At 41.4% G+C, this 24434-nt stretch overlaps 1 protein-coding gene across 3 annotated transcripts in view; it reads right to left on the bottom strand.

Annotated features, from left to right (window-relative positions):
* Patj (PATJ crumbs cell polarity complex component) overlaps nucleotides 1-24434 on the bottom strand; it is a 345826-nt gene that overhangs the window by 15259 nt on the left and 306133 nt on the right. For 2 of the 3 annotated variants that reach the window (XM_076860269.2, XM_076860271.2), the window contains exons 36-42: nucleotides 21578-21771; nucleotides 18606-18753; nucleotides 18182-18268; nucleotides 14454-14568; nucleotides 13249-13286; nucleotides 9761-9883; nucleotides 8902-9006 (exon numbers count right to left, since the gene is read on the bottom strand). In XM_076860269.2, the coding sequence (XP_076716384.2) occupies nucleotides 8902-9006; nucleotides 9761-9883; nucleotides 13249-13286; nucleotides 14454-14568; nucleotides 18182-18268; nucleotides 18606-18753; nucleotides 21578-21771 (810 nt within the window). The remainder of the gene's footprint in view (nucleotides 1-8901; nucleotides 9007-9760; nucleotides 9884-13248; nucleotides 13287-14453; nucleotides 14569-18181; nucleotides 18269-18605; nucleotides 18754-21577; nucleotides 21772-24434) is intronic. The other variant, XM_076860270.2, reaches the window with a different exon arrangement.

Here is a 24434-nt window from a genome sequence, read left to right on the forward strand (position 1 = left end):
TTACTTGCAATAAATTCCAAGCACATGAAAGTCCCTCCCTAGCCTGCCCCTCTAATCCCTTCTATCTCTTTCCTCTCCTCTCTGCCTTTGCAGTTCTCTCCTAGAATCCAACCTACCCCATAACCAGTCAGCCTGGAAGCAGTTAAAACATCACTTCCCCCGACCCCCTCCCCATACAACCCTCTTTGACAACCCTTGTTACTGGGGATTGAACCAAAGGGGCACTTTACCAATGAACTACCAGCCCTTTTTATTTTTTTGAGACAGGATCTTGCTAAGTTGCTGAAGCTGGCCTGGAACTTGCAATCTTCCTGTCTCAGCCTCTTAAGTCACTGGGATGACAGGCATGTGTTACTACACCCAGCTGACCACCCCTGTTTAATTTCTCCATAGTATTTTTAGTGTATTTCTCACAGATGGTGTCGATACACATCTGTTTGACTATTATCTGTCTCTCCCACTGAATCACAGGACCCATGAACACAAGGATTGCTTATTTGCATAAGGTTAATATGCCTAGTGAATAAAGATTGCTCAGTAAGTACTTGTGAGTGAATGACTCAATATAAAACCTTGACCAGGAATAAGTATTCTGCAATTTAACTTTTGGAAATTCCAGAGCAGAGTAGGACTGATGGAGTTAACATGGAGAGACTGTGAAATCTGTTGTTTTTTTTTTTTTTGTGGTACTGCAGATTGAATTCAGATGTGCTCCACCACTAAGCTACATCCCTGGTGCTCAGCCCCAGGCCTTTTTTACTTTGAGACAGGGTTTCCCTAAGTCACCCAGGTTGGCCTAGAACTTGTGATGACCTGCCTCAGCCCCCTTGTAGATGGGACTACAGGTATGCATGTACATTCATGGCAGAAAAACATCTCTTAACACAAATATATGGAAAAAACTCACTTCCTGCCTCAAATTGCAGTTTTATTGCTCACCTCTTAGCTAGGAAATAAACACCCACTGATAACATTAAATCCTAGAGGCTTCTCTGCCCTCAGGATTGGGAGCTGTACAAGCACTGCCGATTTAGTAGGAGTGGAATCCAAGTGGCTGAATGGGAAACATGAAGGACACTTGGTATTTTGTAGGAAGACCAGGACAACACAAATCTGTCACCCTCTTTACATTCCTAAGATGCCTGCACCAACTCTCTAGATCTTTTTTTTTTTTTTTATGGTGGTGGTGGGTTACCAGGGGTTGAACTCAGGGCACTCAGCCACTGAGCCACATCCCAGCCCTATTTTGTATTTTATTTAGAGACAGCATCTCACTGAGTTGCTCAGTGCCTTGCTTTTGCTGAGGCTGGCTTTGAACTTACAGTCCTCCATGTCTCAGCCTCCCACGCTGCTGGGATTACAGGCGTGCACCACCGTGCCTGGCACTGACTCTCTACATCTTAAGAGTCAATTGGCAATCATATCAATGTTCATAGCAGCTCAATTCATAATAGCTAAACTGTGGATATAACTTACATGCCCTTTAATAGATGAAAGGATAAAGAAACTATGGTGTACACACACACACACACACACACAATATTACTCAGCATTAAAAGAGAATAAAGTTATGGCATTTGCAGGTAAATGGGTGGAGTTGGAGAGTATCATGCTAAGCGAAGTAAGCCAATCCCAAAAAACCAAAGGCCAAATGTTCTTCCTGATAAGTGGATATGATCCATAATGGGGGCAAGGGGCATGGGAAAATGAAGGAACTTTGATTGGGCAAAGGGGAGGGAGGGAGTATTGGGGGAAGGAAAGATGGTGGAATGACATGGACATCATTACCCTAGGAACATGTATGACTGCACATAGGTGTGATTCCACATGGTGTACAACCAGAGAAATGAAAAGTTGTGCTGCAATTGTGTACAGTGAATCAAAACACATTCTGCTATCTTATATACCTAATTAAAATAAATAAACAAACAAATAAATAAAAAGATAAAGTCAGACTGAATTTAAAAAAAAGAGTCGATTGGCAGATCAGATTGGGTTTTGAAAGGAGCAGATCTTTATTCACCCAAAAAAGGGTAGATTACCAACAGGAAGGAGAGGGGGGGAAGCTGTGACCTGCCCTCCTGAGGAGGCGCCTGGAGGGGGGGCCACCAACACAAAGGAAAAAGAGGGGGCAATCCCTCTACATAAGAAACAGCAGATGTGTGACATGAAACCTTGTCCCAGGGCCTAAGAATGGTGGAAGGTATTTGCATCAGTGGGAGAACCAGTAAGCATGTGTCCCCCCACCCCCAGGCTCTTCCCCTCAGTCGGTCCCCCCCCCCCACCACCACCACACTCACACTTCCTCCTCCAAATGAGCCCCTGTAAGAGGCTTACCCTCCAAACAGCGAGTCCTTCAACTGTGCCTGCCTCTTAACCCATTTCCCTCAAGAATGTATTTAATCTGATACACTCTTTGGTGCCTTGCCTATGATGACATTTAATAACTTAGGTTAAAAGCAAAACTAAGCTCAATTAGACTTTGTTCTGTAAGGGAACACTGTGGGTTCAGTAGACTTTCTCTCTGAGTGATGAAGCACATGTCTTTGTTGCATGGACCCTAGGATGAGAACCTCTCCTTGCAAACAGGTTTGAGAACAGAGAAGTCAAAATAATTTGTAGATGAGTGAGATATTGCAATGTACAAAACCTGGGCTCTGTGCACAGAGCTTTTCTGAGCTTCTAAACCTATAAAGAAACAAGGCTGGCCCTTAGATTTGTTAGGGCCTGAATCTTTTGGAATAAAGCATAAAACTCAGCATTCACACCCAGTGTGGATCCTAGACTGGGAGGTGCAGACAAGCTGTAAACAGACAGGAAAGCTGGCATCTTCAGAGAGGGATATTCTAGAACTACTAGGAAAACCCTAGGTCTGGACTTTGATGTGACTTAATGAAGTTAAGAAGCACAGCTGCCTAAAGTTTTTATTTAGAATCTAGTGACTTGAATTTCAGTGACATCGACTTTTATGTTTCTTAAAAATTGAATGGTTTGAAGTGTAAAAAGCTTGGAGGAAAATGTAAGGACCAACTGATTGCTAGACACACTGCCACCTAATGGCATGCACCCCAAATATCAAGTGGAAAACCACTCCAACTCCAGAAATTTAAAAGAAATTTTAGCATCCTTGGACTTCAAGCTGATCTTATTATTATTAAAAAAAAATTTTTTTGAGATAGTGGGGACTGAACCCAGGGGTGCTCTACCACTGAGCTACATATCGAGCTCCTTTTGTTTTTTGAGATAGGATCTCCCTAAGTTAAGTTGCTGAGGCTGGCTTCAAAATTCCAGTCCTTCTTGCCTCTGCCTCCTTTTGCTGGGATTACAAGCATGTGCTACTGTGCCCTGAGAGGTGGATGTTTTATACATAGAGAATAATGCAGAAACTTCTCTTCATCCCTACATAATGCTCTACTCCAGCTGATCTCAGGGGTGGTCCAGAACTAGCAGCATCAGCAACATCTGGGAGTTATTAGAGAAGAAATAAAAGTTCCTGCATCTACACCTGTTCTTCAGCATCTGAATCTCTGGGGGGACCCAGCAAATTCTGGTTAAGAAGCCCTCCAGATGTTTTTTGGAGCTACAGATTTGAGAAGCACTTCTATAGGTAACTCATTTTAGCTGCTGTCAAAAGGACTTGTACTCTTGATTCTTTTCTATTTTTGTGTGCACATGATAGAAAATTAAAACAAAAATGATACTATATGATAAAAAATTAGACACTTTTACTCTCTAGAGACACAGAAATTTTCTCTTTTTAATCCTGGAGGAATAAAATAAATAATATGCTTACATGGCTATTTTGAAAATGTATCACCTTCATGATGACTCCTTACTCCACCAGATGAAAATTTAGTGTGCTCGTGAAGATGTGGAGAAAAAGTTACACTCATATATTGCTGCTGCAAATTGGTGCAACCACTTTAGAAAGCAGTATGGAGATTCTTTAGAAAACTTGGAATGGAACCACCATTTGACCCAGTAATCCCACTCCTTGGTTTATACCCAAAGGACTTTAAATCAGCATACTATCGTGATGCAGCCACATCAATGTTTATAGCAGCTCAATTCATAATAGCTTAGCTAGGGAACCAACTTATATGCGCTTCAACAGATGAGTGGATAAAGAAAATGTGGTATGTATACACAATGGAATATTATTCAGCCATAAGAAAGAATGAATTTATGACTTCTTCTAGTAAATGGATGGATGTGGAGACTATCATGCTAAGTAAAATAAGCCAATCTCCCCAAATCAAAGGCCAAATGTTCTCTCTGGTATGTGGATGTTAACACACAATGGGGGTGGACATTGGATTAGACAAAGGGGAATGAAGGGAAGGGAGAGAGATGGGAATAGGAAAGACAATAGAATGGATCAGATATAACTTTCCTATGTTAATATATGAATACACGACCAGTATAACTCCACAACATGTAGAACTATACGAATGGGATTCTACTTAGCATATATCACTATCTATACTTATGTATCTTTATGTGTCTGTGTGTGTGGTACTAGGGATCGAAACCAGGGTCTTGCACACATTAAGCAAGCAGTCTGCTGCTGAGCTACATCCTCCACCTATAATTTATATATTTTTAAGTTTTACCTGTTTCCTAACTTATATTTTCCTTCCACTAAAACATCACAAACTCCTATGTTTTTATTATCTCATACATCAAAATATTTACTTCCATTGGTTTTATTATTGTAATAGGGACTTAGAGACTGCTTTTGCTAAAAGCATGGGCCACACCTGTAATCCTAGCAGCTTGGGAGGCTGAGGCGGTAGGATTATGAGTTTAAAGCCAGCCTCAGCAATTTAGCAAGGCCCTGGGAAACTTAGTGAGACCCTGTCTCTAAGTAAAATATAAAAAGGGCTGGGGATGTGGCTCAGTGGTTAAGTACCCTTGGGCTCGATCCTGGGTCTCTGTCAGAGTGTGGCCACATTGAGAATAAGCTCCTTTCCTGTGTTTGCCAGCACCTGTCTGTGACAGGGGCGGTGGCTGAGTCTGACCTGTGGGACCCCCAGGGTCAGTATCCCCCCGCCTAGGAATTCAGTGACACACGACTTATGTTTATGTAAATGTGATTCACACTGCACCAACTACTATACTATAAATATGTTTCCTTTTTTGGTATAAACTTATTTTCCCCAAGGTTAATGGTTAGCTCACACTTTATTTTATTTTTTAAATATTTATTTTTTTAGTTGTAGTTGGAAACAATATCTCTATTTTATTTATTTATATGTAGTGCTGAGGATTGAACCCAGGGCCCTGCACGTACTAGGCGAGCACTCTACCGCTGAGCCACAACCCCAGCCCTCATGCTTTATTTTTATATATTTATCATTAGGCTTACACTTTCCAACTGTTCTTGGACTTCCAATCCTGTTACACATATTAGACAATCTGTCCCTCTTTTTCCTTTGTAACCCTTCTTGAAGCCCCCCCTTTCCTCCTGTTCCGGTTGCCTATGTTTTCTCTTTGCCTACCACACAGCTGTCATCCAGAAATTTTAATGCACTCCAGCACTGCAGCCACTGGCTTCCTTCATTCCTGTTTTGCTCATTTGTTGAAGTATATCCTAAAGGAATTTTCTAAGTAAAATATTGCTGATTAAAAAAAGAAAAAAGTCAGATGCCACTGGGTGTGGTGGTGCACCTCTGTAATCCTAGACAGTTGGGAGGCTCAGACAGGAGGATCACAAGTTGGAGGCCAGCCTGGGCAACTGAATGAGGCCCTGTCTCAAAAAAAGGGGTGGGTGCTGGGGTGTATCTCAGTGGTGGAGCACCCCTGGATTCAATCCCTGATGCCATGAAAACAAAAATAAAAAAATTCCTAATATGTTCTTTTATTTCCCATGTCCTAAAGAAAGATGTAAAAACAGAAACAAAAACAATTTTCTAGCAGAGTATGGCTTATTTTAGTCTATCCAAAGTTTTTACAGTAATTTCATAGACAAAATAATTGAATGAGACAAATTATCAAACTACAGAAGCAAATAAAATTGGGAACATTTAAAAAGGCCAAATCAATGTCATTGATCAATATATAATTGGAAAGAAGAAATCATCAGACTTCAAGGGCAGAATTATCTACTGTTTTTTGATTGACTGATTCATTCATTTACATGCTGAGGATTGAACCCTGGGGATCCTTACCACTAAGCTACGTCCATAATACTTTTTATTTTTTTGAGACAGTCTTGCTAAACTGCTTAGGCTGGCCTCCATCTTGCAATATTCCTGCCTTAGCCTCCCAAATCTCTAGGACAACAGGCATATGCAACCATGCCTGGCTTAGAATTAGCAATTTAAACTCTGGGGAGAAGCTTTCAGACATGATGCTATCTCTGCCACCCTGCAGCCTTTTGACCCAGTCCTTAGTCTTCCCTGTGCCACCAGCATTTGCTGACTGCTTTGCAAGACACAATTATCTGACCTTACCTGCTGCTCTGCCAGTGGGCTGGCCCACCTAAGGATAAAAGTAACTGCCCAATTACAAGTCAGCTGTGATAACTGTAGTGTTGGAATTACTCCATGCACAGTTTTAATTAAAACAAACATACGGAGCAATTGGAAGGCGCTGGATGCGGGACACGAGTTTCCTGGGTTTGTGTCTAAAGCCTTTGGGAGCACATATGCTCTGTACCCGTAAGTGTGAAGATTACAACTGTCAAAATCTCAAAGGATTCCATAATTTTTTTAATAGGACATGTTACAAAATAAAAACAACTCACAAGATTAACAAGAGAACATTCTGAAATCACACTTCATCATCTTCTTAAAATACAGAAATAGAAAAAAGAAGGAACTCTTTCAAAAGTATGTTAATAGTGGCAATTTGGTTGAAATGAAGTGTTAAATCTACATGGGAAAGTGTGTGTGTGTGTGTGTGCGTGTGTGTGTGCGCGCGCATATGCGCGTGTGCATTTGTGCGCACGCATGTGTGGTATTGGGAATCAATTTCACAGGCATTCTATTACTGAGTTATATCCCAAGCCCTTTAATTTTAATTTTAATTTTAATTTTAATTTATATTTTTGGAACCAAGGATTGAACCCAGGGGTGCTTAACCACTGAACATCATCCCCAGACCTTTTTATTTTTTTATTTTGAGACAGGTTCTTGCTAAGTTGCTTAGAGCTTTACTAATTGCTGAGGCTGGCTTTGAACTTGCAATCCTCCTGCCTCAGACTCATGAGCCTCTGAGATTACAGACATGCACCACTGTGCCTGGATGCAAGTCGTTTATTTTTAAGTTTTTATTTTGGGACAGAGTCTCACTAAATTGCCCAGGGGGGCCTTGAACTTGTGATTCTACCTGGGTCTCAGCCTCCCAAGTAGCTGGGATTACAGGCATAAGCCAAAATGTCTAGCATGAGCTCATTTTCATTTCAGGTACTTTTAAAATTTAGCTAACATTTTACTTTTAAACTATATCTTTTGGGGGGTATGTGTGTGGGGGGGTACTGGGATTAGACCCCCAGGGCCTAGCATGTGCTTTACCACTCAACTACACTCCGGACTCAAATTGTGTTTTCTTAATTCTTTGTGAACAAGGTAGAGCCAAACAAATTATAGCAGCATGTGAAAATACCCACAATGCCAGATTTTGCTAAGCGACTTTTCTTGTCGTGGTTCCCATAGGAGGTGATGTTCTCTTACATTCCCTGTGACTGACAGCTCTGAAGCTCAGGCACTGCACTTGTGATGCGTGCCTCTAGAGGTCAGTAGAACTCGAAGGACAAGGGAGTACAGCAAACCAGCAAAGGGTTCTCTAGGGGTGTAGGGAGGACTATGAGGCAGCTACACACCTAAGTTCCCACAGAAAGTGAGAACGGCAACAAGGAGTTGAGGAGAAAAGGAACCAGGCCTGGCCACACAGTGTTTTGCTTTGCATTCAACAGAAACTTGGAGACCCAAATAATAGACTGGGCCTACCACATAAATTCCCTTGAACTAATATTGGGTCTATCACATAAACTCCCTTGAAACCAGTGACAGTATTTTCGTGATTTCCCTCATACATGCTAACGCCATTTGAGGTTTTTAACATCTGCCTTAGCACTTTGGGCTTGCATCACTCAGACGTCAAACTTAAGCACCACAAATTGGTTCTCCCAAATGGAATGGGTTTTCAATCCAAGCTTCTTATTCTAAGGCTAGACTTATCTGAATGGCTGGTGGTGAGTTTTGTTCTTTTTTACCTATAAACCATTTTACACTACCTCTGCAGAATAGTGGTGATTACAATACTATATATTTGGGGATGCTCACTAATGAAACTTGCTGACAGCATGCTGCCTCTAGACAGCTGAAACATAAGTGGAGGTAATTAATGGTACACTTTGCTTTGACTTCCTGGTACATTTCTCCGTGCCTCTGGATAATACTCGTGGGGACCACAGCTGATCAATAACTGTCCGCCTTAATTGATGACCACCATGCACCAAGAGCTTAACCATGTTGGCAATCATGTACGCTACTGGAAAAGCAGTATTGTATACTTCTTCTCCTTTAGAAGGACAGGAAGAAACAGCATTGACAGTCTAGTACAGTCTTTGGATATAAAAAAGGAAATCATTTCCTATTTCTTGCAAACTTGGATTTACAAAAGAACACTGGAAATTGAAAGCCTTGTTGATTTATCATGTGAAGCAAAGAGTAATTTCTCTCCCCTTGTTATGCTTTCATATAATCATGCTCACTGCCTGTACGGGTGGCATTACAGAATTTTTGAATAAAAATAATACTTTCTTGCTTTCAACCTTCATAATTCATATCAGCAGGCACCCCGCTGGGCGGTGATGCCTACTGCCAGTGACGCTCAATCTTTTCTGCCCGCCACTTATCTGCCTCACGCAGCTGCACGTCCCATTGATCACAGTACCTGCAGGATAATGCGCCCGTAGGCGTTCTTCAGCAGATTAACCACATCGGCATGAGACAGCCCATCCAGAGGTTGCCCATTAATGCTGACAATCCGATCTCCAACCTGGAAATATAAAAGTGGTGGAAAATCACTATCATTAAAAAAAATTAAATTTGAGAAGAATGCTGAAAATTCTTTGTAAGTCATATTTCCCATTTGTGGCTATTGTGACAACTCTGTGTTTCGACTGTGTGTGTGCCTGTTAGAGAAACACGAGGAATTTTTATGGCTTTCCCCAAATATAGACGAATTGGAGAAAGAAGAAGGGGGTCAGATTTGATTGCTGAAAGGCACAGTAGGTCACTTTTGTGTTTTGGGAATTGTGGTGTTTCATACCTCCACTTGCCGGTAATAGTGGGGTGCACAAATTAACTGTTCAATAAAGCTCTAATGAGGGAGCCAAATATTTTCTGCTTTATTTTTCTACTTCAGTTAAGATTAAGGTGGAAAAGGAAAAAAAAAATCATAAAAATGTTGATTCTTTTGGTTGGGGGAAGATTCTAAGGTCAAGTCTCTCTGAGCTGAAAACCAATTTTGAGTAGAATGGAGTGCTAAAATGGGTTTGGGGAGGTTTGCAAAGGGGCTGCAATTTCTTCTTTTATGGAGAAGCTTTGATACAAACAATAACATTTTTATATGCCCAGGGACCTAATGATCTCAGGTATAAAGTTTCTCTAATGCATTTTGCCCTCAGCACAGGTCTCTGATGGCTTTTGGATTCCAAGTTTCAACGAGGTCCCCATGGCTGGACCTTCCTCTCTCCCACCCCATCATGTACCGTGCTGTCAGCCCTTAATCCAGTCTGCCTCTTGCTTACTTTAAGCTTCTGTGTACGTGCGGCCACTCCACTGGCCTGAATCATGGCAATAAATATAGGGATATCTCCCAAGGGACTCCCTTTTCCTCCTGCAATACTGATTCCAAGGGCATCGCTGAGCTCCTAAAAAAGAAAGAAAACAGAACATTGAATGTTCAATAAAAAGCCACAACCTGATTGTCCCCCAAATGCTGTTGAACAAAACTCCTCCGTGACACAGGAGGCCAGGAGAACATATGAGTTAAGCACGGGGCCTTTGGAGTCAGAGGTACCGAGATTTCAATTCTAGCGCTTAGCTGCAGGGTCTTGGAGAAGTCACTCTCTTAGGATTCCCACCTCTCCGTACAAAATGGGAAGAAGACTGCAGCGATGGCTGAGGGTTAAATGGAGTGCGGTTCTGGCCTACAGAAAAGGCTCAAGAAAAGGCAATGGTGGGAGTAAATTTAAAAACAAACAAAAACCTAAGCTACTGCTCAGTACAGTGGCCAATTCTGAGGCAGCCTTGGCAAGTGTGCTCTCATATGGTGTTTATGATTAAACTGCCACACATATGCTCTTCTGGGTGTGAACAAACACACTTGGCTCCAGAAGAGCTGTGCAGTTGCATTAAAACAAAGGATCTTAGGGGACGCTCACTGCTGTGACAACAGTTTGGAGAGGGAAGCAAAATGTTACAGAAAGTGCTCCCGAAGATGGACTCTGGGGAAAAGACGTGGCTTCTAGACTTATTTGTACCACAGGATTAATAGTTTCCAAATCACAGAAGGACAAATGACAAGTCCCTGTTCTGGCACGGTGGCATACACACGTCTCTTCTGCTCATTACAATGAAGTCTTGTCAAAAGTATACAGAACAACTACCTGCAGCCTCTGGAATGTAAAGAAACCAATTACACTGTGGTGGTGAATGAGAACTTGGGGGGATGAGAACATTCTCCTGGAAGCTCTGCCCAGAGGGTGGTTTCCGTCAAGGAGTGCAAAAGGTGGGGTGAACGGCTGAAATTCTCTAGAAACTCATTTTTCTGGCTAGAGGAACAAGGAAAAGGATCTCCAGGTAGCTGGAGGATAAGGCAGGAAAACCAGCATGGAAAGAGCTGGAAAGCTGGGATTCCCAGTTCTGCAAATAAACTCACAAAATTCTCAGGCTCAATTCTAAGCTACGTATGTGTGGGACGGTCACAAACAGGCATAGCATGGTTTCTAGAACAGAACTGGGATTTGAACCACTACCTACAAAAGGTGAGATGGACCTTGCATTCTGCATTTTTGTGGGGTTTTGTTTTGCCGTGCTGGGGACTGAATTCAAGGCCTTGCACATGTTAGGCAAATGCTCTACCACTGAGCCACATTCCCAGGTGGAACTTATATTATGATAGCTAAAATATCAACATTCTTTAGCATCCATACAATGTAATACTCATAAGGTTCAGGGTAAAATACTAAATTAGTCAACCTGCAAAAACCCAGAAAAATGTGACCAATTTAATTTTGATGTCCTTTAGAATATAAAGGACAGCTGAAAGCACAATTTATAACTCTGTTTATTTAGATGTATTTAGCATGCATGAGGCCTTGGGTTTGATCCCTAGCACTATAAAACAAAAATACAAACAAAACAATTTATATAGATGTGAACATATGACAAATTTGGTCTAAATGTCAGTGGTGGTGTGATAAAAGGGACTGGATGGCTGCAAGGCTTCTGTAGTTTAAATTAATCATTTAAATATATACACAGATTAAGCTGGGTACAGAGGCACACATCTATAATCCAGTGACTTGGGAGGTTGAGATAGGAGAATTGCAAGTTTGAGTCTAATCTCTTCAATTTGGTGAGATGCTGTCTCAAAATAAAATATAAAAAGGGCTGGGGGAGTGGCTCAGTGGCAGAGTTTGCCTAGCATGCATGAGGCCCTGGGTTCAATCCTCAGCACAAACAAACAAACAAAAATTCACCAAACCAAACCTTACATCATATGTATTATAAATTTTAAAAAATAGTATTTACTTTAAAAAATATTTATTTTGTTTATTTATATGTGGTGCTGAGAATTGAACCCAGTGTCTCACACATGCTAGGCAAGGGCTCTGCCACTGAGCCACAACCCCAGCCTCTTATACTTTGTTATTAATATCAGTGCTGCCATGTCACACCTGTAATTCAGGATGATGGCAATGCTGCCCTCTCATCACAGGTAGCTTACATCCTGTTGTCACAGCATCTGTGTGTTACATATACTTCCTGATGTGCCCACAGTCAAGTCTTGTGTACCAAATGGTAAGACGCATTTTATTATGATATGTGCTTGGACACTGTGCGAGAATAGGGGTGGTGTAAGCAGGACTTATTAGAGAAGTCTGTAAAAACAAGAAACTGAAATATAAAATGCTTTTAAAATCTTGGAATGATGAGAAATTTATGAAATAATTCGGGTTTAAATCCATTGTAATGTGTCCTTAACTGATCCATAATTATGTGCTTGTTGGTACATTTAACTTCCCCATCATAGGATCATCTGAGTCGCTGCTCTGGTGAAAAGATACTGGGAGCAAATAAGACTGACTTAGTCCAACAGTGACCATAATAACCCATGCCACTTTGTGGGCATTCACGGTATTCTATACCATGCGCATTTCCTCCCTTAGTCCACACAACTATATGGGCATTCAAGGGAAGTCAGTGTTACCACCCCCATTCTATAGATGAGAAAGTTGAGGTTGATCAAAAGCTAATGTTATGGACTAAACTGTATTCCCCTTAAGACTCATATTTTGAAGGCCCAAGTACCAGTGCCCCCAAATGTGAATGTATTTGAAGAGGTCTTTAAAATGAGGGGGTTGGGTGGGCCCTTGTCTTTATGAGGATGCTGACTCCATGGTCTCTTTGTGAAAGAAGAGGTTAGGACATAGGAGAGAAATGGGGGTGGATGATGAGACAGAGAGGTCACTGAGAAGGCTCAGGAAAAACCAAAGCTGCTGGCACCTTCACCTTAGACTTTCAGCCTCTGGAACCATGAGAAAATAGATTTCTGTTGTTAAAGACACTCAGTCTGTGGTATTTTGTTATAGCAGCCCCCACAAACAAATACAGACAAGTGAATAAATATAGCACTCCTCAACACTCAACAGAGATATGAGAGAGTCCAGAGAACAGTCACACTGGACATCACCTGACTGTGGTTGATTACTATGATTACAACACAGTCAAAAATTTTTAATTATTTCCTAGTGTAACAAGTTTATAAACTGAGACGCACCTTATGCAATCTTCTCAAAAGGGCAATTTAGCAACACATAAAAACCCTAATTAACAAGCACGGCATTTTTTTTGGTGATGCTAGGGATTGAATCCAGGACCTGGAGCTTGCTAGGAAAGTGCTCCAACACTGAGCCACGCCCCCAACTCCTAAGCATGGCTTTTGATCCAAGAGGTCCACGTAGAGGAATTAATCTTGAGATTATTAAAAACAGTGAAATAAATGACTTACTCTGATTATCTCAACAGTCCTTGGTCCCATATCTGTGCCTATATAAATAAAGAAGTAAGACCATTAACTTTGTAAAATTCAGAGACAATACATTTAGGATATATCATACTCTCTCACAAAAAATGGCACTGTTTTCTAGTCCTTTCGAGAGAGGATGCTGGAGCCTGCAGGCTTTCCCTGCCCTCCACTTCAGCCTGGCAGCAAGCCCTCGGGGCTCTGTCCTTTATTTTAAGGAAGTGCTCTCTATTTGAGATAGATGCGGCCATCATCATTTGGACTGCAGCAGCGCTGCCTGAAGCAGGGTGATCAGGGCTGGGAGGTGAGCCCCAAGAGAGCTTCGTTGTATACTTTTCTTTCCTAATCAAAGCTAGCCCTCCACCCAAGGAAAGACTCACCAAGACCCTTGTGTCTGCTATGTCCCCAATGGAATATGCACCCTCCTTTGCCCCTCCCCAAGTACTGGGGATTGAACCCTGGGGCATGCTACCATTGGGCCACATCCCCTGCCCTTTTTTACTTATTGACACAGAGTCTCACTAAGTTGTTGAGGCTGGCCTTGAACTTGTGACCCTCCTGCTTTAGCCTTCCAAGTTGCAGGGCTTGGGGCATGTGCCACTGTGCCCAGTTGGCCATGTGTACTTCTGACCTCCCCCTAGTGACCTGCAATTTATTATTCACTTTGTAAAGAGCTGCACACACTTTCCTCATTATTACAGTACTAAGGATTGAACCCAGTGTCTTGTGCATGCTAGGTAAGCGCCCCACCATTCAGCTACACCTCCAGCCCAATAGCTATGCTTTCTATATATATATATATTTTTTAAACTTTAATATTTATTTTTTTTAGTATTTGGCGGACACAACATCTTTGTTTTGTATGTGGTGCTGAGGATCGAACCCGGGCCGCACGCATGCTAGGCGAGCGCGCTACCACTTGAGCCACATCCCCCAGCCCCAATAGCTATGCTTTCTGATGCACTTTAGTTCTTCTTCTGTAGTTCATGTGATCTGTGTACTCTTAAGGGCACACTCCAAACAGGAATCTTTAGGGTTCTCTTCTGGCTAGGATAGACCTTTCTGAAAAGGTGGCTTATGTGGCCAAACTCAGATTCAACATTTACAGACAAGATTTTTTTAAAAACCCTAATATTTTTTTAAAAACTGGGTAACAGGAAGTTTCAGCTGGTGGTGCGTACACATGATACCTGAACTTCTCTGGGAAGGATCTGGAGTTCTTTTGGTGCCAACCAGGTTCTGTAGGCCAGCGATGACAGGGGCCAAGGAAGGCCGATAGCTGCTGTGTGTGCCGTGCGGATCCCCCTAAAAAGGAGAACCAGTGGTCACTGAGGGCAGATGCTGATTTGACCCTGACAATTCATGTTTATCATTAGTGAGCCTGTTGCTGAAGTCATCAGAGCCATGAAACAGAATTCTGAAGAGGCCAAGACAGACAAATAAAATATTCATACCCAATCTTTCACCACTAAAGCCCAGTCCCATCTGAACCTTTCCTCCACTCTTTCCTCTATTATTTGTATTTTTATATGTGATTTCAATCAGGGGAGAAAAACTGCAATCCTCCCCTTATTCCACATAAAATCAAAAACATTTTCCTTGGTTGCCACATAGTGTTTATAATGGCCAGCTAATGTGTCATTTGTGGCTACAATCAGCATGTATTCTCAGATTACCCAAACTGTCTTACGTATTTTGCTAAAACAACTATGATAAAAATCTCAATTAACAAACATTTGACCACATGGAGCCCTTGATTGTAGGAGAAAGCAGCAAATACAAAGGGAAAAAGGTTTATTTTAGGTATATATTACTTTTTTCTCAAAAAATTTCCTAGAGTCAGCAGTAATTTAATCTATTCTGCTGTAACTATGTTACCTGACCTTTTAGTCATTTAAATAAATATTTGAGGTCTACAATGCATAGTCATTTATAGCTAATGACTCTTAATAAAATTTCAAAACATAGTGAAGACCCTCTCTAACATAAACTATTTCATTAATAATGAATATTTTCCATACCAAATTATCAAAAACCATGTCTAACTGCATTGACATTTTAAGATAAACCTAAAATAACTATTATCAATTGATACATTATAATCTGATTCATTTCTTTAACTCTATGGTACAAGATGTTTAACATTTCCTAAGTATGAAAAATTTCAAATACATCAAAATATTGGAAGAATTACAGATATCCATATCCATATTACCTAGATTCCATAATTGAAAATTTGCTATATTTTCTCTCCCCAAGCCCCTCTTTTTTTTTTTTTTTTTTTTTTGGTGGTGGTACTGGGATTGAACCCAAGGACAGTCTACCTCTGAGCTAACATCTCTAGCCCTTTTCATTTTTTACTTTTGAGACAAGGTCTTGCTAAGTTGTCCAGGCATCCAGGCTATTGCACCAGCTATATTTTCTTTATTTCACATCATCTATTCATCAATTGACTCATCTATTTTTTTTTGTTGTTGTTTGTACCAGAGATTGAACTCAAGGGCACTCATCCACTGAGCCACAAACCCGGCCCTATTTTGTATTTTATTTAGAGACAGGGTCTCACTGAGTTGCTTAGTGCCTCGTTGTTGCTGAGGCTGGCTTCGTTATCCTCCTGTCTCATCCTCCCTAGCCGCTGGGATTACAGGCATGTGCCATTTCACCCAGATGACTCCTTCATTTTTAAAAATTCATTTCAATGTAAGTTGTAGATATTAGCACACTTGAGGATGGATACATTAAGGAAGTATAGCACATTGTAACTTCTGCCCCAAAACAATCTCAGAATAATGTATTTGCCAAGGCCTTTATTAATTTGGACTTGTCTGGCTGTGTTCCCTCAGTTACATGAGGAAAGGATTTCTCTGATTATCTCAACAAGATTTTTCTTAATAGATAGTTTCCTCTTCAGAGTTGAGATACTTCCTCCTGCTTGGCAGAAAAATCCATTTTTAAAGAGTGTCAGTGGCCCCAAGGATACAAGCTCTCTCCTGAGAAACCCACTCTCTACGGATCAAATCTCGAGTAATGGAGTTACAATTCTCCTTAATCCCCAACAGGTGACATCTTTCTCTCTACCTTATAATTGCTCAGAAGGAAAGCTGTGCCCCTGGAAGGTCCTGACTGCTTTCAATAGGTCTGGAAGTGAACACGTTTGGGAATGGAATCCTCTTTTTCTCCATCAGGGTCATGGGCTTTGACTTACGATAATGGAAAACAGTTCCTTTTCACAGTCAACTGCACTCCTACAAATAGGGTGGATTCTCATATATTTCACCCATAATTATAAGGACAAGGTGATGACAAAATACACTTTTAAAAACACTGAATTAAATTTCTACCCTCTAAACTAAAAATTCTGTGCAAGAAAGTTAGGGAGAAGCATTTGAGGGCTGGGATGTGGCTCAGTGGTAGAGCGCTTGTCTAGCAAATGCAAGACCTTGAGTTCAATCCCCAGGATTACTGCCCCCCTCCCTTCCAAAAAAGAAAAGAAAAGAAAAAAAAATGTATTTGACACTTTGTCCCAGGTTTTCAAATCTGATAACTTATATATCAATTATGATGATGCTCACATATTTTCCTCAAGAAAGTCAGAAATCTAGCTCTTCCTACCATCCCAGCTGTCATTCCAAATTTCTCTTAAAACACACAACCTCCCCTTACCTCAGTGGGCCTTTGCATACTACTCTGTCTAGATTGCAATCTTTTTCCCCTCAAACTCCTTTAGAAGTGATACCCAGTGGAACCTCCTCTGTAGCTCTCTCTCATAATCTGGCAAGAAGAAAAATCTCATTTCCAGAGTGGTTCATTCTGCGTTCTAGTCTCCTGTGTACAATGAGGCTTTAATGAAATCATTCAACAAACATGAGTCTTCCATTCAGGGAGAGGCCTGAGACAACTACTTGCACTCTCATTGCCCACTGTCTATACAGGTATGGTCAGAACCATCACCAACTAGTCACCCATGGGATTCCACAGCAGTACCACGTCTTTCTTCCTATATTTGCTGCCCATTATGTATGCCAGAAATGACAGGCCAGCCTGTCTGTGAGCCCATCTGAACAATATTTTTCCATGTCCATTTTGGGACAGCAATGAACTTAGCTAATATCCTTCGGGAAGCACCTGTTGTGCTAACAAAATCAGAGCATCTTCTGAACAAAGGTTTGGGAGAGGTTCTGTGTCAAAGTTGACCAAGGAGAAACTAAAAGCCATGTTTTTAACTTCAAAACAAAGGCCTGTCCACAAGGAGACCAAGGGCACACCACATGCAAGTTTGTATGGCTGCACTTTGTATCAATGGGACTAAACATACAGTCTGCAATCTTGATTGTATCAGCCATCATACAGAAAAAAATACAGTGAAATACACTTTGTTTAAAGAAAGTGGCACTTACATCAGCCTTGTACATAAACATAACATGTTTGCTAACCCACAAAATATCACCCACTAAGGCCTTCCTCCCACGGGAGAAACCCCCACACTTCATTCTCCTAGGACTATGCCATTAATTGCCCTCAGCATGTGTGAGGGGCTATTCACAAGTTAACTTTATAGCAATATTTAATTGAATGAATAGAACAATGTTGTGCTAATGAGGGTCAAATTGCCACCAGATGTTGCCTTTTTTTTTTTTTTTAAGTAAACACAGCTGTGTGCCTAGGCAATATAGACTAATAGAGGGAGAGGAAGGGTTCTAAGAAACATTTGCAGGCAATTAAGGAGAGAAAAATCTAGGGATTAATGAATTTCCATCCCACCTTTCATTTTTATTCCAAACACATGAAAACACACTGCACTTGGCGTTGTGAACACGCTGAATATTAGACATTATTCTAACAATTGTTTATGAAATAAGGAACTTTCCCCCAGCGGGAGCAGGAGAGGGAGGCAGTGTGCTGCGAAGCCGTGGACCACCTGACTGTTTGGCGATGTCTTCCTCGAGGAGGCCCAGGCACCGGCTCGGAGTCTTCCAATCTCGAGCTGCACAAGCCCCTGTGCACACTTGGGAAGACAAGAACGGAACAGAAATGAAAAGCAGTAGCATTCAGGTTCTCAATCACCAGAGCAGAACCTCTACTCATCTCTGCAGCCAGAGTCATGAAAGAGTTGCAAAGGCAAAAGGCACAACCGAGACACCATCGCCCAAAAGCCTAGCGGAGTGACGGCTCTAGACACAGTGGCATTCACGTCATGGCTTCCCACATGCACAGAAAGGACCAGATTCTAATTCACCTCTTTTCTTTCTCCCTTCTGATGAAAGTACTCATGGACAGAGAAATCATTCAGAAAATGAGGTGAAAAGGACAGAAAAATCAGGCATGGCAGCCCAGGGACTCACCTTGAGTACGGTGGCCACCGTCTCCTGAGAGGCATTTCTCATGTCCTCTCCATTCACAGATAGGATCTGATCTCCCTGAATCAACCTCCCATCCAGGTCTGCAGCTCCACCTTTCACGATGTCAGAAATAAACACTCCGCTTCCATTTCTGTTAATACCATTAAGTGGTGGGGTTACAGACAAACCTCATACTTCTTAGTTAAAATCTGAGATGGTTAACTTTCTATATAGATGCACTAAATCCTAAAACTTGGCAGAAGGGCCCTATCAAACGATCAAAGCCAATGCTTCCACTTACTTCCCAAATAATAAACTACAGCACGCCACTCTTTAGTTTATGCTTATTTATTCTGCCTACTGCATATTAATTTTTATTGGTCCAAGGACATACTTTTTTGCAAGGTGAAAATTTTAGTGGAGTGAAATGGAAATTTACTTTAAAAGATGGAGATAAGTACTCTTAAAACCAACAGGTTATTTCTCTAGAGAAGATAAGCTAACATTTGATGTATTCTATTTGATCTAGTTCTAGTCTTCTCACTTTTTTCTTGCCTTTATTTTTAAAGACCTAATAACATGTATTTGATGAATACACAAATTAATATCTCAAAGTTCGACAGGTTAAAAAGTATACACCTTTAGTTTTCCTCTCACTTCTGTTACCAAGTTCCTTTCTCAGAGGCAACACACATTACCTGTTTCTTGGGTAGGTAAAAGGAATATTTTGTTTACACATAAGCAAAATGCTCATGCAGAGTACATAAGTATATATGAGTGACCATACACAGATTTCTTTTTTTTCTTTCACTTAATAATACAGCTTGGCAATTGTGTGTGTGTGAGTGTGTGTGTGTTTTAAAGATTAAACCCAGGACCTCATACCTGTTAAGCACTTGCTTTACCACTGAGCTACAACCCCTGCTCCAACTGATCTTTATTACACTTGGAGCTTCCTCGTTGTTCTGTGGCTACATACTATTCTGTAGGCGTTCCATAATGGACAAATGGGTTATTTCCACTCTTTAGCTACTGCAAACAATGCGCAATAAATACCTGCAAGGATATTAAGATAAACTCCAAGGCATGAAATTGTTAGTGAAAGGGAACTGAATTTTGAGAGAGATATATCTGATTCTTTACAGTTCAAGTTTTTTACTAAGAAATATAAATCTTCTTACAGATTCAACGTGAAATGATGATGCTGTAAGAAGATGATTATTTCATCAATCTACCACATGATAATAACGCAAAGTCATTACTCTAAATGGAAACTCCCCTGGTATGTGTATGTCTCAGGACAAGAAAGCAAACTTCAATATTTCTCTGTCAGTTGCTCTGCACCCACATGTGCATTGCTTTTTGTTTAGTAATGTAAGAGATTAAGCATTTTTGTTTTGAAATGCATTTTCAGAGTGATGGTTTTATGTGCTGAAGTAAAAATGTCATGGTATCATGACAGCACAGTACTCAAAAATGGGGACTGGCTGGGTGTGGTGGTGCACATCTGTAACTCCAGCAACTCAGGAGACTGAGAAAGGAGGCTCATGAGGTCAAATGCCAGGCTGGGCGACTTAGCAAGACACTGTTTCCAAAACAAAATAAAAAGACAACATAAAAAGGGTGGGGGATGTGGCTCAGTGCTTAAGTGCCCCTGGGTTCAATCCCTGTACCAAAAAAAAAAAAAAAAAAAAAAAAAAAAAGGGTGTGGGGACAGCTAATACTGCTGCGTATTGGACTGCTGCATAAAGGCATGAGAGTCACCAGAGGTCTTTGAGGGCACATGCCATGACATCTATAACATGGACTTAAATTCTTCCCATGACGACATTCAAGGCAATCTAAGGCCATACAGGCATATCACCTAGAATTTTTGCAGGCTAGATACCCAAACCAGTAAACCATGGAAGCTAGGATGACAGTTTTGTGATATTACTTTCCTTTCCAATTCAGTGTAAGAGAAACTTCCTAATGTCATCCTGGAACAATTACTCTAATTCCTATCACATTGTTAAGCAGTACAGACTTGGAGCAACCTAGCCACCAGGATCCATCTGTATTTCTGGTGCAAACTATTAGGGACATCTTTCCTTTCTTTTCCCTTCCTCCCTCCCTGCCTTCCTAGTTTTTCTAATGGCATTAGGGATTGCTCTCTACCATCCAGCTATATCCATAACCCTTTTTATTTTGAGACATGGTCAATTTGCTGAGGTTGGCCTCCAATTTGAGATTTTTTTTCCCACAGCCTCATAAGTAGCTAGGGTTATACGTGTAAGCCATCACATCTGGGGACATCTTTCTGAAAAGTAAACTACTATCATGCTTGCCACTCAACTATGTCTACCAACTAGTTTAACACAGTATGAAATTATCATGATGCTCCATGCCAGATCAATTTTCTTAATCTAACATTGTATGAATCAACCTCTTAACATGAGCTGTTTCCTGGATATAGTTGTATTAACTACTCTCTACAAGCCTCCTCCCTAGGTATTCCAAGTAGAAAAGACCTTGCTAGCTGTTTTTACTCTAGAAGGAAATAAAATAGATTGGGTTGTTTGGATTTGGAGTTCTATCTTGATATGGTAAGTTTTCTTTTTTGGTAAGATGTTTGGAGGTATGACCTATGAAGTTTACATATTCGTAATTATTTTAGTTTTATTTTGATTTTTTGGTATTGGGGATTGAACCAGGTAAGCTCTACTATTGAGCTATATCCCCACTCCTTTTTCATTTTTTATTTTGATACAAGGTCTTGTTACATTGTTTAGTCCGGCCTAGAACTTGTGATCCTCCGGCCTCAGCCTCCTGAGTCACTGGGATTACAGGCACGGGCCATCGTGCCTGGCTACAAGCATCTTAGTTTAGAAATCCCATAATTACTTTACATCAGGCTTTATCCTTCAGTGTCCATAGGCATTAGTTCTAGAGGTGTGAAGGGAAAGGTCAGTGCTGACCTGCACAGTAGTCCTTACCGTTTCCCAACAATGCTCAGGCCCAGTCCTCGGCCGGCCTTCTTCTGCAGATCCACAGGGAAGATCTCCAGGTTCTCCTCGTCCCTGTAGTGTGCCTCATCGCGGTACACCACCAGTCGCACCTTCTGCGGGGTCTGCCTCAGGGCTGTGATGGCTTCCTCGTGGCTGGAGGTCCTCAGGTCAACCCCATTAACCTGCAACAATGGGCATCCTGTGGTGGTTGCTGACACAGAGCCCCCTCTGCCTGCGGAAGCTCCCTGATCCAACCAGTGAAAAACCTCTAGGAATTTCCAGTCTTTCCCAAAACACACAGGTGCGATTACTAGCAGCACGAGCTGCTTGAAATATGAAGGAGGGGAGTCTTATACAACCCCACCTCACAGAAGCATAGACGGTGGTGGGTGAGTACACATGACCACGCAATTCACATAGCTGTGAACTTGACTGGGGAGAGGGGGAGAGGACTGAATCATTTGAATTCGGTTAAAGGGAAATAAACAGTGTCAGTCAGCAGTTTTAGACTCAGTTCACTCCTGACTGACATTGTTACTATTTTTTAAAAAATGTTCTAGTTGTAGATGGACACAATATCTTTATTTATTTATCTTTATATGGTGCTGAGAATCGAACCCAGTGCCTCATGCAAGCTAAGTGAGTGCTCTACCACTGAGCCACAATCCCAACCCCATCCCCAGATACACCACCCCCCTCCTTAATTGCTGTCATCACAACTACTTTAGAATAGTCCTGGAAGAAATGAGGGACTGGCATCTCCAACAGTATCAAAGACCCAGCATCAAAAAAACCCTGAAGGGAGAAAAGAGAATAGACTGTTCCTAAAGAAGGTGATATCGGGCTGTTGTTTAAAGCTGATTCTATGAGCCAAGAAATTGTTTTAAAGCTGATTTTCTTTGTTTTCACAGTACTGAGGAAGGAGCACAGGCCTCCTGTCAGGTTGGCAAGTGTGCTACCAACGAGCTACAACCTTAGCCCTTTTTATTTTGATGCAGGGCCTTGCTAAGTTGCTGAACTTGCAATTCTCTTGCCTCAGCCTTCTGAGCAGGTGGGTTTATGGGCACGTGACACTGTTCCTGTCTTAAAAAGCACAATTTTCAAGCTGCCTTTTCTTCTCTGGTGTATCTCAGTGGCCTCTCTACTCAGACTAAATACAACCAGGATAACAGTGGCTAAGGACCTGGGTATTAATGTAATTCCAGCAGCTCAGGAGGCTGAGGCAGGAGGATCGACAGCTCAAAGCTAGATCTCAGCAATTTAGCCTTAAGCAACTCAGTGAGACCCTGTCTCTAAGTAAAATATATCTTTATTTCATTTATTTATTTTTATGTGGTGCTGAGGATGGAACTTTTTGTTGTTGTTTGTTTGTTTGTTTTGAGATAGGGTCACACATGCAATGTAAGCACTCTACCACTGAGCTACAACCCCAGCCCTCAATCCCTGGTTTGAAAAAAAAAAAAAAAGTCCTATGAAGCATTTGGCACAGGGTTTGGCACATAGTTATGTTTAATGTAAGTTAGAAGTTGATGTTTGCAAGGTATTGAAGAAAGCTCAGCCAGAGCTATTCTCTGCGTGATAATTCCATTTTATTTTAGACCAATGAATGCATTCTCATTGTTTGCAAAATATACGCAGGGAACAAAGGGGAAACAATGTCACTAGAAAATGTGCTCTGAGCTGGTTATTTTCCTGTATTCCAATAGATGGCACACAAGATCACTCCTGTTACTCAATTAAAAAAAGACGGGGAGGAGGGGATCCTCACGGATGGAAGATGAACTTTCTAAGCCTCTAAATTCCTTTTGAAAGGCTCTAACAAATATACTTTTAATTAAAAGCATTACCATTACTCTCTAATATTACAAAAGCAATTACTAAATTTCTGCATAAGGTGTCTGCTCAGATCAAAGGGATCTCAGTTCACAGTTTTCATTTGCTCCTCTGCTTATCAGGAGGCCACTAAATGTAATAATCACAACAGAAATGCCGCAGTGCAGCCAGAGTGCGGCGGCGTGATGAACGCCCCTGAGTGCCTCACACAAGCACTGCACTGTTTGGAACACTGATCACAGAAGAGGAGCGGTGGTAATAGGCGGCTCCCTATTTGAGAAGGATCCTCAAAAGTCCTGGATGTCAAGAAGAAGGCATCACTTCCTGAGCAGGATGGGAAAAGTGGGTGAACCACTACTTGAGAAGAAAAAGATAGCCAAAGCAGGAATGTAATTCCCCATTATTTTATTCCACAGGGAAAATTAGGCATCAACTCTCTTTTCCCATTTACACCAGCATAGAAGAGATAATGGTAGTAGGGGTGGGATAAGAGGAAAAATGGACCCAAAAGGAGAATCAGAAAGAAGACAGTGCACCCTCATAGATTCATTAATCTCACCATGCTAAAACATTATTTGACAATATCCTTGGAGGTGAAATCTGCCTTGTCCTAACTTTAACCTGAGGACAGTACTAAAACCATAAGACCAGCCTGCAGAATGCAGAGGACTCCCATGAGCAGAAGGCCACGGGAAGGTCCTCACATCAGTGCTTGATGAGGGGAACTTATTTCCTGGTCTTAAAATGTCCCACCCAAGCTGGCCAGTGGCCGACTGTGTATTCTGCATATGTGCATACGGCCAACTGGAACCCATCCAAGTGTGGGGGCTAAGGCTGCTTGGAAAGGAACATGTTTCTTGACCAAATGGCAAACTCAATTTCCCAACTATACCTATGATATACTACGATGAATTAGATCCTACACTCCCCATCTTTAATGAGAAGTATAGAATCCATCCAGATCAGACAATATAATTCTGTAAAATGCCAGAAATGGTAACTTTACCTTCAA

This window comes from Callospermophilus lateralis, chromosome 7 (genome assembly GCF_048772815.1).
Source record: "Callospermophilus lateralis isolate mCalLat2 chromosome 7, mCalLat2.hap1, whole genome shotgun sequence".
In the NCBI taxonomy this organism is placed as follows: domain Eukaryota; kingdom Metazoa; phylum Chordata; class Mammalia; order Rodentia; family Sciuridae; genus Callospermophilus; species Callospermophilus lateralis.